At 46.9% G+C, this 15,000-nt stretch overlaps 1 protein-coding gene across 1 annotated transcript in view; it reads left to right on the top strand.

Moving 5' to 3' along the window:
• The window catches only part of LOC143295688 (cell division control protein 42 homolog), a 65,711-nt gene that overhangs the window by 10,487 nt on the left and 40,224 nt on the right, over positions 1-15,000 (top strand). The window contains exon 2 of the mRNA XM_076607309.1: positions 7,910-7,968. Within this exon, the coding sequence (XP_076463424.1) occupies positions 7,910-7,968 (59 nt within the window). The remainder of the gene's footprint in view (positions 1-7,909; positions 7,969-15,000) is intronic.

Raw genomic sequence — 15,000 nt, 5'->3', positions numbered from 1 at the left:
TGTGTGACTGTGTGTGTGTATGTGTGTGTGCGGGGTGGGAGCGGGATGGGGTTGGACGGTGGCGGTCGCTAATGTGGCAAAGACAAAGATGAAAACGATGCAGAAGTCGTGTTAAAGAGAAGATAATAAAACACGGAGATGGGAGTGTGTGTGTGTGTGTGTGTGTGTGTGTGTGTGTGTGTGTGTGTGTGTGTGTGTGTGTGTCTTGGGGCGGGGAGGCGATGGAGGGGCGGTGGGGTGTGTGTGTGTGTGTGGGGGGGGGGGGGGGCCGGGGGGGGTATGGCAGGCGGGGAGGCGAGGGGGGGGGGGGTCAAGCTTCAAGCTTTTCAAAGTTTAAAAACCTTCCACAGTTTAAAACATTCAAATGTGGGGAGGGGAACGGGGTGGCGGGGTGGGGGTGGGGGGCAGGAAGAGGATCAGAGAACAGGATGCACTATGACAACGTGAAACAGACAAAGAAGAGAAGGAGAGTGATTAGTGGGAGAGAAGGGAGACGGAGAAGAAGAAGAGGAGGAGGACTGTGAAGGAATGGTTTGATCCATGCCACATGTATCTAAAACCTCTCACCATGTCTGCATGAAGGAGACAAAAATCAATAAGGCGTTGTGGTCAGGCGGTCTGCCCGTTATTGTTTGTAGAGTTTATTTTGTTGCTTGTTTTTTTTTTTTTTCTTTTCTTTTTCTTTCTTGCTTTTAATTATGAATGTACAACAAGGTAGAGAGAGAAAAGAGACAGGCAGACAGACAGACATGTATACGCGCATGCTTCCGCTCCTAAAGTCTAGTCTAATATTGAACTCTCTCTCTCTCTCTCTCTCTCTCTCTCTCTCTCTCGCACTCGCACTCGCACTAGCATACACACACGCAAACACATACACGCACGCACGCACGCATACGCACGATAAAACTCACATATGCACACACACGCACAGACACACACACACACACACACGCACAAAAAACAACACACATACACAAGACATAAGACACAAGACACACACACACGCACGCACGCGCACACACACACACACACACACACACACACACACTCACACACACTATGCACGCACATACACATATGAACAGAAAGAAATTAAAAAAGAAAAAAAGAAAAAAAAAAGAGGAAAGGTGACGCGAAGTGTTCATTCATTCAACCCCAGTGGCGAGAGGTGAATCACCGGCACGTTTCCAGGTACTTTGTAAGACGGGCGATGATTGATCCCACACCTCTCCCGTCTCGCTTGGCTGCTGCACAGTCTTATGCAAATCAGCTCTCCTTCGGGAGGGGAAGACAGTGTGTGTGTGTGTGTGTGTGTTGAGTGTGTGTGTGTGTGTGTGTGTGTGTGTGTGTGTGTGTGTGTGTGTGTGTGTGTGCGCCCAGGGCAAAAGGAAGGAGGGGGGGGGGTGAGGAGCGGTTGCTGTCAACCGGTGGTGCAAAAAAGAAAAAAAAGAAGAAGAAAGCTACTGTGGGCTGGGCGACGGGAGGAAGGGAGCGACTGAATTAAAGTGCACTCGTAGACCCATCCGTGTGGGTTTCTTCTTCTTCTTCTTCTTTATCTTCATCCTCTTCTTCTTCTTCTTCTTATCATCATCATCATCATCATCTACTTCTTCTCATCATCTTCTTCTTCATATCTTCTTCTTCTTCTTCTCCTTCTCCTTCTACTTAGTCCTTCTTCTTCTTCTCATCTTCCTGTCAGGATGTGATTGTTTGTATTCTAGGGATGTGTAATGGTGTAGTCAGGGACGTAAATTTTTATGGGAACCCGACGGGGAAACAAGAGGATGTGTGTATGTGTGTGTGTGGGGGGGGGGGGGGGGGGGGGGGAAGTTATGATGCGTTGTGTTTGGAGAAATGAAATCAGTCATGAAAATGTTTGTGATACGTTGTGCATGTCTGTTTCTCGCCTCAGTCTGTCTGTCTGTCTGTCTCTCTCTGTCTCTCTCTCTCTTTCTCTCGCTATGTCTTACACTCACACACACACACACACACACACACAACATACACACACAAACATACACACACACTCTCTCTCTCACTCACTCACACGCACGCAGAGAGAGAGAGAGAGAGAGAGAGAGAGAGAGAGAGATCCTCCCAACACTCACTCGCCTGTTACCCCCCACCCCACCCCCTCCCCCAAACCCCTCCCCACCCCGCTAAAAAAAAAAGAAGTGAAAATGTTCCATTATATTTACCCCAAACAACTCTCTCTCTCCCCCTCCCCCCGTGCCTCACCCCTAACGAAGAACGTTCCACATTTTCAGTTATGATTTATGTGCGCTCACCATCACAACCAAGGCGTAACAAGTGACACGACTGTCCACAGTTAAACACAAGCAGACAAGTGGGACGAATTCCAACACTGGGAGAGGTCGCCCAAGAAACGGAACTTGATGGTTGGGTGTCAGCTCTCCGTGTAGCGGGCGGACAGCAAACCGGCTGCATGACAGAGGGAATTGTGTGGACAGGGATGTGTGTGTGTGTGTGTGTGTGTGTGTGTGTGTGTGTTTCAGTGTGTGTCAGTGTTTGTGTGTGTGTGTGTGTGTGTGTGTGTGTGTGCGTTCGCGTGTGTAGGGGAAAGCGGCAGGGGAAAGTGGAGAGGTGGTGGTGGGAGGAGGGACGGGGGGATTGCTATATATAGCACAGGTGCTGAGTCGGATAATGTTTCCTTGTCATATATATATATATATATATAAATGTATGTATGAATGTATGTATCATGTGTGTTGTTCAGTGTTTCGTGTGTTTTGAAAGCCACGCATACAGATATGAAGCTTGTTTTTTTTCATGAATTATTTCTTCTTTTTTTCTTTTCTTTCCTTTTTTAAATCTTTTTTTTTGCGAATTACGATGCGTGCGCGCGAACACACACACACATACACACACGCGTGCTCGCAGAGAGAGAGAGAGAGAGAGAGAGAGAGAGAGAGAGAGAGAACCCAGACAAGCAGTTTAAACGAATATATTCGTCCGTTCTCGATCTCCAGGTTTTTTTTCTTCCCTCCCCTTCCCACCTCCCCACTTCGTGAGATGGGGGTGAAGGAGGACAGAGGGGAGGAGGGGTGGATGTGGGGGGTGGAGACTTGTTTTGTCTGCAGCAGTCAGCCACAGATAACTGCCTGTCCCTCCGCTCCTCCCCCTCCCCCCCCCCACACACCCCCACTTTCTCTCATAAACACCGTGTTTCCATCCTTGTCTTTCTCTTTCCTTCAGTCTGTCTGTGTCTCTGTCTCTCTCTTATCCAGTAGATGATGATAGACACACTCTCTTTCTCTCTACTCCCCCCCCTCTCTCTCATCCAGTACATATAATAGACACTCTCTTTCTCTCTACCCCCCCCCCACCCCCCCTCTCTCTCCACACCGTCTCTCTGCCTACGATGCAATCTCTCCTCGCCCACACCGTTTTCTGCTCTGTCGCGCACATTATTACATGCATGGTGTGCATGTCTGCTCTCTGTGTCTTCCTGATGTGAACGACCATACAGTGTATACAAGGTTTCTGGTTGCACCGCCCACACACTGATAGCGCGAGCATGGATGGTAGCGTGTTGCACGTGCACACACACACACACACACACACACACACACACGCGCGCGCGCAAACGGCACATTTTGACACATCGCTGTGCAACAGGGCTGGTTGCTGGGCTTGAAGAACTTGGGAGTGAGGGAGGGTTGGTTCCACAGGGAGTGAGAGAGGGGGCGGGGAGGGGGGGGGGGGGGTGTGTGGACGGTGGTAAGTGTTTGTCGACAGACTGCTGTCTGCCCCTTGGTTGTTGGAGAACCCCCTGCTGATTGTTTTAGGGGCCGTCCGTCTTGTTACAGGTACTCTTGAGTTCTCATCACCATCACAGGTGTACTGTGCTGGAACTCTCGAGAAATTATCATCATCATCATCATCACTGGTGTACTGTGCTGCAGGTCGTTTCGCAAGCTTGCCAGGGTTGTTTCCTCTTGCTTGGCTGAGTCAGAGCGATCAATGGTGTGGATGATTGTTTTGGGTGCACCCCCACTGAGCTGTGTGAGCTGTACGCCGCTTCTTGTGGGCCGTCCCCTGTTCTGTGGTTTCTTTCTGTCGTGTGCCTGGCGCCTTTCTCTCCCCTGCTCTCTGTCTCTCTCTGTATGTTAATATATATATATATATATATATATATATATATATATATATGCATAAATATCAAATTGTGTGTGTGTGTGTGTGTGTGTGTGTGTGTGTGTGTGTGTGTGTGTGTGTGTGTGTGTGTGTGTGTGAATCTCTCTCACACACTCTCTCTTCCCTCTCTATATGCATGAGAGAGGGAGAGGGGGCGGGAGGTGTTCTTGTTCATCTGAGTGTGCTATGTGCGCGCGATTATGCTGTGCACTTGTGCATAATACGAGACTGACAGAGAAATTCCGTACGTTTTTTTTCCCCCACATCCGTTTTGACAATATATATCAGATCATTTCATTTCCACCAACACCCCGAACTCCACCCCGAAAAAAAAACTCCATCTTCTACATCCCCCCGCCCCATACCCCTTCTTCCCCCCTCCCCATCTTTTACCCCTCTCCCCAGCTTCCCCCTCCCCCACCCCCGTGCGCCCTTACACACTCGCAAAACGGTGTGGCAGCAGAATTACATATCAGTGGCAAGGCAATGTTTTATGAACCCATTTTCTTCCAGTGACGCCTACCTCACGCAAATAAACTCCATCCAGTATGTTCATTGCCCGGGTAGCTCTGGCTGACAGCGACCATGACTGTCAGCCCGCCAAACCGGATTCCACCTTTCATTACCTGGTGGTGGCAATTTTGGGTTATTTACACGGCTCTTTAATCATTCATTGACGCGGGGCAGTAAAAACAATATCACCTTTCCTCATGGCAGAGCAAACACGGTTACTCAAACTCCAGACCCGTTAATAGAGAAGGCGTGGAAAGGTTTACGGTTTATTCAAAGAAATCTTCATCGGGAGGCGAGGCAGGTTATTTTTATCCGGTTTTTATTAATGCAGGGAGGGGTGGAGAGCTGGAGTTTGGTTCACCGTTCGCGTTTACTGACAAGAGTTTTCAAAAACAAGTCAGAAATGGTGTAACATTCCAGACCACACACACACACGAGCGCTTGCTTGCTTGCTTCCCTTTTGTTTACTCACATGGAAGAATTATACATGATAAGAATATGTCTTATTTTTGGGGTTTTTATCTTTTTTTGGCGGTGGTGGAGACCTACATTTTCTTTTCTCAGTCCGTCCACAACCGTCCTTGTTGATGAACCCCCAGAAATCCAGGCAGCGAGGGGAAGGGAGGTTGGTGTGTATGTGGAGGAGGGTGCGGGGGAACCCAGGGAGGAGGAGGGAGGGTGGGGGGTGGGGATGGGGGGGGGGGTCAGCGAAGGCGGAGGTGCCGCCTCTCCAATACGGAAGGACGAGAGCAAAAGAAAGGACCGTCTGGACATGTCAGTGTCCGCTTCACCGCTTCCTTTCTTCTTCTCCTCCTGCCCCCTTCCCTCCCCTGTCCTCACACACACACACACACACACACACACACACACACACACATCTTCCTCCTTATTCCTCCTCCTCCTCCCCCCTCTCCCTTGTCTGTGGTGGCAGACAGGATGGGAGAAGATAAGTGGGCTTTGCATGGTTTGCTTGTCTGCAGTCTGTGTGGGCTCGGGGCAGGGGCATCCTCCAGCCCTGTAATTTTGGAGGGCTGACCGAGGGCACACACGTCCCCGTCCACTGACTGGAGTCCTGCCTGGAGTCTCTGCCTTTCTTCTTCTTCTTCCTCTTCTTCTTTCTGTTGTTGTTGTTGTTGTTCATGTGGTTTCCGCCCGCCGCCACTCCCTTGCCCCCGCCCCACCCGTCTTGTTTGTATCGACTGGCAGGGGAGGGAGGTCGCGTGCACTCAGTCCAGAGAGCCGTGGAGGACAGTGTCTTTTGTTGTACTGCCGGCCACCACCCTAGGTCAGGTGGAGAAGTGGTGGTGGCCCGATGGTAATGCTCCCGACCAGGAAACGAAACGAAAAAAGGGGTTTGTTGAAAACAGTATTTGTTTGGTCAGTTATCAAAGTTTCTTGTGTCCTTCTTCTCCCCTTAAACGTTGTTATGCTTTTTGTGTTTTGTTTGGTGGTGGTGGGTTTTTTTGTTTTTTTTTGATAACAATTGTTGTTATGAATTATTTGTTTACTTATCGGCATTTTCTTCATGAAACGGAAACGGAACTAAGGTGGACATTTCAAATCGGTTCTTAATCCTTTGCTACGGGTAGGTCACAGATGTTTATTGGTCCATTGGTACGGTTTTTTTGTTTTGTTTTTGTTTGTTGTTGTTGTTTCTTGTGTGTGTGTGTGTGTGTGTGTGTGTGTGTGTGTGTGTGTCCTGTTTTCAGAAACTACGTTGGTAGTTTTCACAGTTTTGGATGTGAAGGCTTTCATTGTTGGCGTAGACAGGCATTGTCATGGGTCATCACTTCTTGTTGTTCAGGCCGAAGGTCACGACCACCGAGGTAGGGGAACGGATCTGTATCAAATTGGTCAGCCTTAAAATGGCCTTTACTGATTTGCGCAGGGCTGAGCTGAAAATAACCTGAATGGCGTTTGTATGTTGTCAGCTGTACTGACTTCGTAAGCAGGGCGAGGGATGGTCTTTCAGTCTCTGCGTTGAAAACAGACATACAAAACGCTACCACCAAATGTATACATGTATGTGCGTAGCAAGCAAGCAAGGAAGCGCACACACGCACGCACGCGCGCGCGCACACACACACACACACACACACGCACACACACACTAAACACACACACACACACACACACACACACACACACACACACACACACTTCTCCCTCACATCTCGAGGTCAGTGTTATGGTTACCACCACGATGATGGCGGGGAGGGAGGGATCGCGGAAGATGTTGCTGTTCTAATGGAGAACAGTTGTAGCGAGGAAGGTAACAGAGCTTGAAAGGCAGAGAGACACAGAAAGAGACAGTCAGATACAGAGACACAGCGAGAGAAACAATGAGCGCGCGATCTCTTTACATGTCCGTGTGGTTAGCACTTGTATCAAACATACAAGTACCATGGTCATTTATCTCTTGCTACAAGAGCTGGTCTATCTCTCTCACAGCTTTCAGGCTGGTAAGCTGAGCAAAGTGAGTATACCTACGGATCCTCCATCAACTCTCTTTGAGCTGTGTGCCGTCTCTTTGGAAGCCATATGCAGCATCTGAAGCTGGGTGGTATCTGATGTGTACATTGTCCTGACATCTCGGGCTGGCCTGCTCGTTCTGCTTTTGTCTGTCTGCTAAGTGGGGGGGTAGTGGCGGAGTCAGATAAGTGCACCAAGAGACCAACAGTGACGGAGAGAGAAGTGGAGAGGCAGGCACGTTCGTATTATAAACGCACCACACTCTGAATTAGAGAGCCCACTCGGAGTGTGTGTGTGTGTGTGTGTGTGTGTGTGTGTGTGTGTGTGTGTGTGTGTGTGTGTGTGTGTGTGTGTGTGTGTGTGTGTGTGGTGTGTGTGTGTGTGTGTGTGTGTGTGTGTGTGTGTGTGTTGGGGTGGCAGGACAGACATGCGTGCGACAAATAAGCGAGCAGACGGACAAACACTTAATGTCTACATGTTCCTCATCACACACTGTGCATACAATCACAGACACAGTCTCACTCAAACAGGAGCACAGTATACACACTTGGACACACACACACACACACACACACACACACACTCTCTCTCTCTCTTTCTATCTATCTCTCTCTCTCTGTCACCCCCCACCACACACACGTGCACTCATACATTCACCACATCCACCCACACACACTGTGTGTTCCAACCCACTGTTCGCTACACAGCAGAGGTGAGAAGCCCACTTCCCACATGTCTGACCCATGTCTTTCTGTTGTGTGTGCAGTACTGGTGACGGTGGATAACAAACCTGTACAACTGCAACTCTGTGATACAGCCGGACAGGTAAGGTGGACCTTGTTGTCGGCATGGTCGGGGTAAATGTGACTGATTGATTGATTGGCTGACTGGCTGGTTGTTTGACTAATGACATGATTGATTGATTGGTTGATTGATTGATAGATTGATTGATTGGTTGGTTGATTTTCGGCGAGTTGGTTGATGGGCTGATCTTTAAGTTAACTGTTAATGAGTTCTGAATCTGAGAAAAATCTTTATAATATGTTCTAACAACTTTCTAATTATCCTTTTTTTTCAAATGCCTCTCCACCCCCACCCCTCAATCACCCCCCACGGCCCCCTAAAAAAACAACAACGAAACAAACCGAAAAAAATCGAGTCTGGAACTTGATGAATTAGAATGTGTGTATACATCTTAATATCACTATGTTCATGTATTTTTGTGCATAGCCCAGCCCTTGATACAAGTTAAAGCTGCAGCTGAAAATTTGATGAACAGTACAAGTTTACTTTCTTTCAATGGAAATTAAACATAAATTCATATTCGACACTGGTCAGTACTTTTATCGAGCAATTAAGAATCGGTTTCCTTTTTGATGCTTCGGCACGTTAGTATTCTGGTCATACAATGTCCATATCAATAAAATATGCAGACACACATACACATACACATAAACATATGAAAACACATACGCGCGAACACACACACACACACACACACACACACACACACACACACACACACACACACACACACACACACATTCACTTTCCAATTTCTTCGGGGCAAAGATCTCAAGAGTCGCCCCCGCTCTTCACATCAGACGCAGACGTCACTTAAAAAGCAGCTTGCAGCAATCCGTCCTTCAGTCGTCACCGCCCAAAGACCGCCTGACTGCCAGACCCATTGGAGCATGCGCCTGGTGTACATGGTGATCCCAGGCGGATATCCGGTCAAGCGTGAGCAAGGGAGATAAGCACGTGTACCTATTCCTTCCGGTCAGCGCGGATTGGTTAAGATGAGAGTGCGATGGGCCGTGCTCTGTGTGTGTGTGTGTGTGTGTGGAGACAGAACAGAGCTTGGCTGTATAACTGGGTGTGTGCCTTGGTTTGGCTTGGTTTCGGCTTGTCATTGGTTTGGGTTCTGAATGGTTATGTACATTTGTTCTGCACGCCAAGATAAAAAAAAAAATCCTCCTTCTCCTCCTCCTCCTCTTCCTCCTCCTCCTCTTCCTCCTCCTCCTCCTCTTCTTCTAATTTTTACGTATGTTTAGATTATGTTGATTGGTACGTTTGGATCTTGTTATAAATATGTCTGTTCCAGTTCTGTCTCTGTCTTTCGATCAGTGTTTTTCTCTTTTTCATCCGTCTGTCTTTTGCTTTATTTTATCGAGAAAAAAAAAATCAGATCTATGTTAGCATTTTGAGCGTAGGTATTTGTTGGAAATTAATGACTTTTATGTTGGTATTAAAAATGTTCGTATTCCTGACTTCACGTACAATATATTCTATTTTTGTTGCTGTTCCGAAATGTATTATTTCTCTCACTGCCTGTCTCTGTCTCTTTCTTTCGTTTTCGTTCTCGAGTCGCTCTTTCTGTCTGTTCTCTGTCACTCTCTTTCTTTCAGTCACTCTGTCTGTCTGTCTGTCTGTCTGTCTGTCATTATCTCGCATTCTCTAACGCACTCAGAGGCGGCTTTTTATGTCTGTCTTCTATACATGTATCTCCTCTTCAGTACCAGTCTCTCTCTCTCTCGTTCTTCTTCTTTTTCCACCTCTGTTTCATTTCCTTCTATGGATTTTCTGTGTTTGTTTTTAGTTGTTCTTTCTTAATCGGTCGGAACGGCAGAATGAGAATGGTATCAAACACACACACACACACACACACACAGACACACAGACACACACACACACACACATACACACACACACACACACACACACACACACTCGCGCCCGTGCGCGAAGGACATGCACAGCACTTTTACTGGATATTACAAAGCAAGTGTTTTTATTTCTATTTCTCATCTCTCTGGCGATGTGTCCCCGTCAGGCTGTTTGCGTTAAAACCCTGTGTGTGTGTGTGTGTGTGTGTGTGTGTGTGTGTGTGTGTGTGTGTGTGTGTGCGCGCGCGCGCGCGCGTTTGTGTATGTGAGTGTGCCAGTGTCGATGTGTGTGGGTGTGCGTGCGTGCGTACAAGTTTAAGCGTCCTTTCATCGCCCAAATCTTTCTGTATTCTTGTCAACAGTCCTTATCTTTAAAATCATTCTTTAAAAAATACGAAACAGAGAGAGAAAAACAAAAAAGAAAAAGAAGAAGAAGAAGAAGAAAAAGAAATGAGCTTAGAACAGTAATCATAATGTATTCTGGAGCACATGTTGGCGACGCCCGCCCTGTATGTAAATGGTCCCATCACGACTTGGATTGAATCCAACTAACCTTGGGGCCCCCCCTCTCTCTCTGTGTGTGTGTGTGTTTACCGTTAGTGTGTGTGTGTGTGTGTGTGTGTGTGTGTGTGTGTGTGTGTGTGTGTGCACGCGCGCAAGCGTGTGCGTGTCTTTTCTGTCTTTCTTTGCCCTTTTGTGTATACATGTGTGAGCCTTTCTCTATTTCCCTTTTCTTCGTTTTATTGGTTCATATAAGTCTAGATACATAGCAAAACTCCCTTTCCTTCCTTGGTTAGTTTTTTTTTTCTTTCCTCCGTCCCCCTTTTCTTTCTTTCTTGCGTTTTCATCTGCTTTCTCTTCTCACTAACTCATTCATCTGCTTTCTCTTCTCACTAACTCGTTCATCTGCTTTCCCTTCTCACTAACTCGTTCATCTGCTTTCCCTTCTCACTAACTCATTCATCTGCTTTCTCTTCTCACTAACTCATTCATCTACTTTCTCTTCTCACTAACTCGTTCATCTGCTTTCCCTTCTCACTAACTCATTCATCTGCTTTCCCTTCTCACTAACTCATTCATCTGCTTTCCCTTCTCACTAACTCATTCATCCATTCATTCTTTCTTTCTTTCTCTCTTTCTTGTATCCATCCATCTACAGATCCCTCCTTCTTTCCCTATGATTTATTTTCTTTTATCTTTTTCTCTCTAATTCTTTTACCTCACTTTCTTGTATTCCGATGCTGAGAGTTGTTGTGTGACGGCTTCACTGCTTGGGTGGGTGACTTTCGTTGTGTGATGTGGCCACACCCCCCACCCCCCGAAAGGAAACACCCGTTAAAAAAAAAAAAAATCGGGTGGATCCGGTTCCTGGTGACCCGGAACGAACCCCTATTCCCACCTCAGCCCCACCCTCCACACACACCTCCCTCGACCCTCCCTCCCCCCCCCCTCTCCACACCACCCTCCTGTCCTCCCTGCTTTCTGTGCGGGTTACTGGAGTTTATGAATGGAAGTCGGCGTTTTGTTTGAACCCATCTTTCCCTGGGAGTGGCCTCGTGCTCGTGAGTGTATACTTAAAGACATACGTACAGGCATACTCGTTGACGTCTATCTTCAATGGGTGCAGTCGCGCATGCGTGATATCTCAGTTTTTACTCGGGGTGTTTGTCAGGTACTGTTTGTTGTTGGTGTGTGTGTGTGTGTGTGTGTGTGTGTGTGTGTGTGTGTAGATTGGATGTAAAACTAGCTACAAGAACACAAGCTGACTGATTCATTTTATCCATTTGCGTGTGTGTGTGACAGACAGACAAGGTAGACACACAGACATTTATAATTATTCACACCGACTAGAAGATAGATAGATTATTTATTATTGCTGGCCTTTTTGACAGATCACGTCGGAAAGAAAAAGAACACAGAGAAGAGAATCACCAAAATCCCCGGTCCTTTTTTCCTGTCTGACTCAGAAGCTGTATTTTAATGTTGTAAAGAAAGAACTGGGGAAGGGAGGGAGGGCGGGAAGGACTGAAATGAAACGGTGGGTTGGGGTACAGGAAGGAGGGGGTGGGGTGCGGAGGTGAGGTGAGGTGGGTGGCGGGGAGGTGTAGGTGAGTAAAACCGCTATTGAATTCCTGGCGCCCATGCGTCTGGCCGAACAATCCTTTTTGGCTGAACGTGTTGAAGAAGGCTTGGGGAACTTAGGCGTGCGTTCGCGTCACAGATAAACGATGTTTTTTTTTCAAACGATGATTGCACCACGCCCAGAACAGGCAACACACACCACACCACACTACACCACAACACAACACAACACAACCCACAGGGGTAACGTCAGTACACTTGAACAGTACAAGGAAACGGGACTCTGAAGAAAAGAAAGGAAGGTAAAAAAAAAAAAAAAAAAAAAAAAAAAGGTAGAGTTCCGTTGAATTTGAATGCAATAGATACTGAATCATGGGACCGGCCGCTCAGTGAAAGAAGAAGAAGAAGAGTACTGTTGAAAGTCGTACAGAACTTGAGAATATCAGTGCATGAAACTGAACGTAAAACGAGAAACAAGAAAAATGTGACTACACAGAGATACTGATACATGAGACTCAAAAGAGAAAGAACTTTCACACACACACACACACACACACACACACACACACACACACACACACACACACACACGTGCAAGCAATGCACGCAGACATATTCGCGACCAGTTTGTTTGAAGCTGAAAGGATTTTTATTAAATGATACATTCATAACAAACAAAACAAAGAAAGCGACGAATTAAGGATTCAGAAAAACAAACAAACCATCATCCTTTTCATATTGACGAGTTGTTTTTGTGTTGCTTTTGTTCCTAATGAAACAATGCCCTCGCAGTTTTCATTTTCTTTGGGAAACAATTGAATCAGCATCCTTTGACACACACCCCCCCAAAACAACAACAACAACTTAAAGCAAAAACAACAACAAACAACGACTCATCAAGGTGCACACGGTACACAATAAATGCACTCCGATGAACGCAGGAAAGAAACAGATCGTCGTCACAGTACAGGCCCCGCCCGATTTAATCCCGACACTGGTTTTAACTGAGGGCGTGACTCACCTGTCACCGGAGGAAAACTCTGATCCTCCTTCTTCTTCTGCGTTCGTGGGCTGCAACTCCCACGTTCACCCGTATGCACACGAGTGGGCATTTACGCGTATGACCGTTTTTACCCCGCCATGTAGGCAGCCATACTCCGTTTTCGGGGGTGTGCATGCTGGGTATGTTCTTGTTTCCATAACCCACCGAACACTGACATGGATTACAGGATCTTTAGCGTGCGTATTTGATCTTAAGGGGGTTCAGGCACTAGCAGGTCTGCACATATGTTGACCTGGGAGATCGTAAAAATCTCCACCCTTTACCCACCAGGCGCCGTCACCGTGATTCGAACCCGGGACCCTCAGATTGACAGTCCAACTCTTTAACCACTCGGCTGTTGCGCCCGTAGAGCAGCGCACAGAGAACCAGCTGCTCTTCTCAATTGTGGCGACTCGGGATCCACACCCAGACCTGCTCAGGATCAGATTCTTCTTCTTTTTCTTTTTCTTCAGTTAAAAAATCTTGTCTTTTCTTTATCTTTCTGCCTTTTTTAATTATTATTTTTTTAAAGAGTGAACAGGCATGGGGTCTGTGGTCCATAGATGAGAATAGGAAGCGCGTCATGTCTTCCGAGTTTGGTTTCTTAATTTTTCTTGTATTATCTATCTATCTATCTATCTATGTATCTATCTATCTATTTATCTCTCTCTCTCTATCCATCTATCTATCTATATCTATCTTTCTATTTATCTATCTGTCCATCTATCGAATCTTTATATCTATCTGTCTATCTATCTCTCTATTTATCTATCTGTCGGTCTATCGAATCTTTCTATCTATCTATCTATCTGTCTATCTATCTTTCTATTTATATATATGCCTGTTTATTTATTTATTTATCAGTCGGTTTATTTATTTATTCATTTATTTATTTGTTTATAATGAATGTGTTTATCTATAATAATGAAGTGGGTTTTGTTCAGTGACCCCGCTGAAGCCATAATATCTTCCGTACTCGGCGTTCTTCCCACGTACCTAATTGCTGTATCTTTAGCTGCGTCACCCTGCACGACCACGCCCACACTCCTGTAGCCAGCAGTCCACAGAGGGTGTGGATGGGGGGGGGGGGGTTGTCAGTATGATAAAGCTCGCTGCTATGCTGTGAGGCCATGCACCAGAGGAGACCCGTCCCTATACTTCAGATTTCATTTTCGAGGACACGTCACAGGGTGGACTGATCCATATATCTATGTATCTATCTATCTATCTATCTATATATATATATATATATGTGTGTGTGTGTGTGTGTGTGTGTGTGTGTGTGTGTGTGTGTGTGTGAGTGCGCGCATTCCACCGCATGTGTATAAAAAAGGGGGGAATGGGGGGGTATGTTGGGGTTCTGTCCCGAACGAACAAAACGTGCTGTTAGGAATGGGAAATCCAAGGTCACACACACACACACACACACACACACACACACACACACACACACAGATGATACTTTTACCTCCTCCGAGCTTAATATGTGTCAAAGAAAACACAAAACCCTTTTTCTGCCGTCAAGGCCAGAAGGAAAGACACACCCAGCTGATACAAAAGGGACGACGTGGTAGGATGACGATGCGGGGTATAGCAGTGGGCATCACACCTGACACCACCACACCTGTGTGGGGGCTGTTGTCACTGAGCTGTGTTTGTTCTGATCAGGGACCTACCTACCTACCTACCTGCCTACCTGCCACGTGTCACCGGCTTCGTCCTCTTTGATGTCTTGCCGCCCATGACCCTTGACCCTGTCACCGGGTGACCCCACCCCCAAGAGGTCATGGTCGTGGGCGGGGTCATCCGTCGGACCTTTCAGTTCACGGCGTGGCGGGGTCCTTGTCACGGTGGTGGTGGTGGTTGGTGTTGTAAGTGCCGGCGGTATCTTCGTCATCATAGGAAAAGGAGGGAGGGTGGTGGTGATGGTGGGTGAAGATGAGCACAAGCTGTTTGTTGTTCTTGTTGTTTTCTGTGTGTATAATATGAAAATGTCACAATACAAATACAGTGAACTCTCCTCCATCACCATCAGTATAGACAAAACAGTCTCAAAGTCTGTGGCCT

The sequence above is a fragment of the Babylonia areolata genome, chromosome 21 (genome assembly GCF_041734735.1).
Source record: "Babylonia areolata isolate BAREFJ2019XMU chromosome 21, ASM4173473v1, whole genome shotgun sequence".
Taxonomy (NCBI): domain Eukaryota; kingdom Metazoa; phylum Mollusca; class Gastropoda; order Neogastropoda; family Buccinidae; genus Babylonia; species Babylonia areolata.
This window is presented reverse-complemented; position numbering and strand designations above follow the sequence as displayed.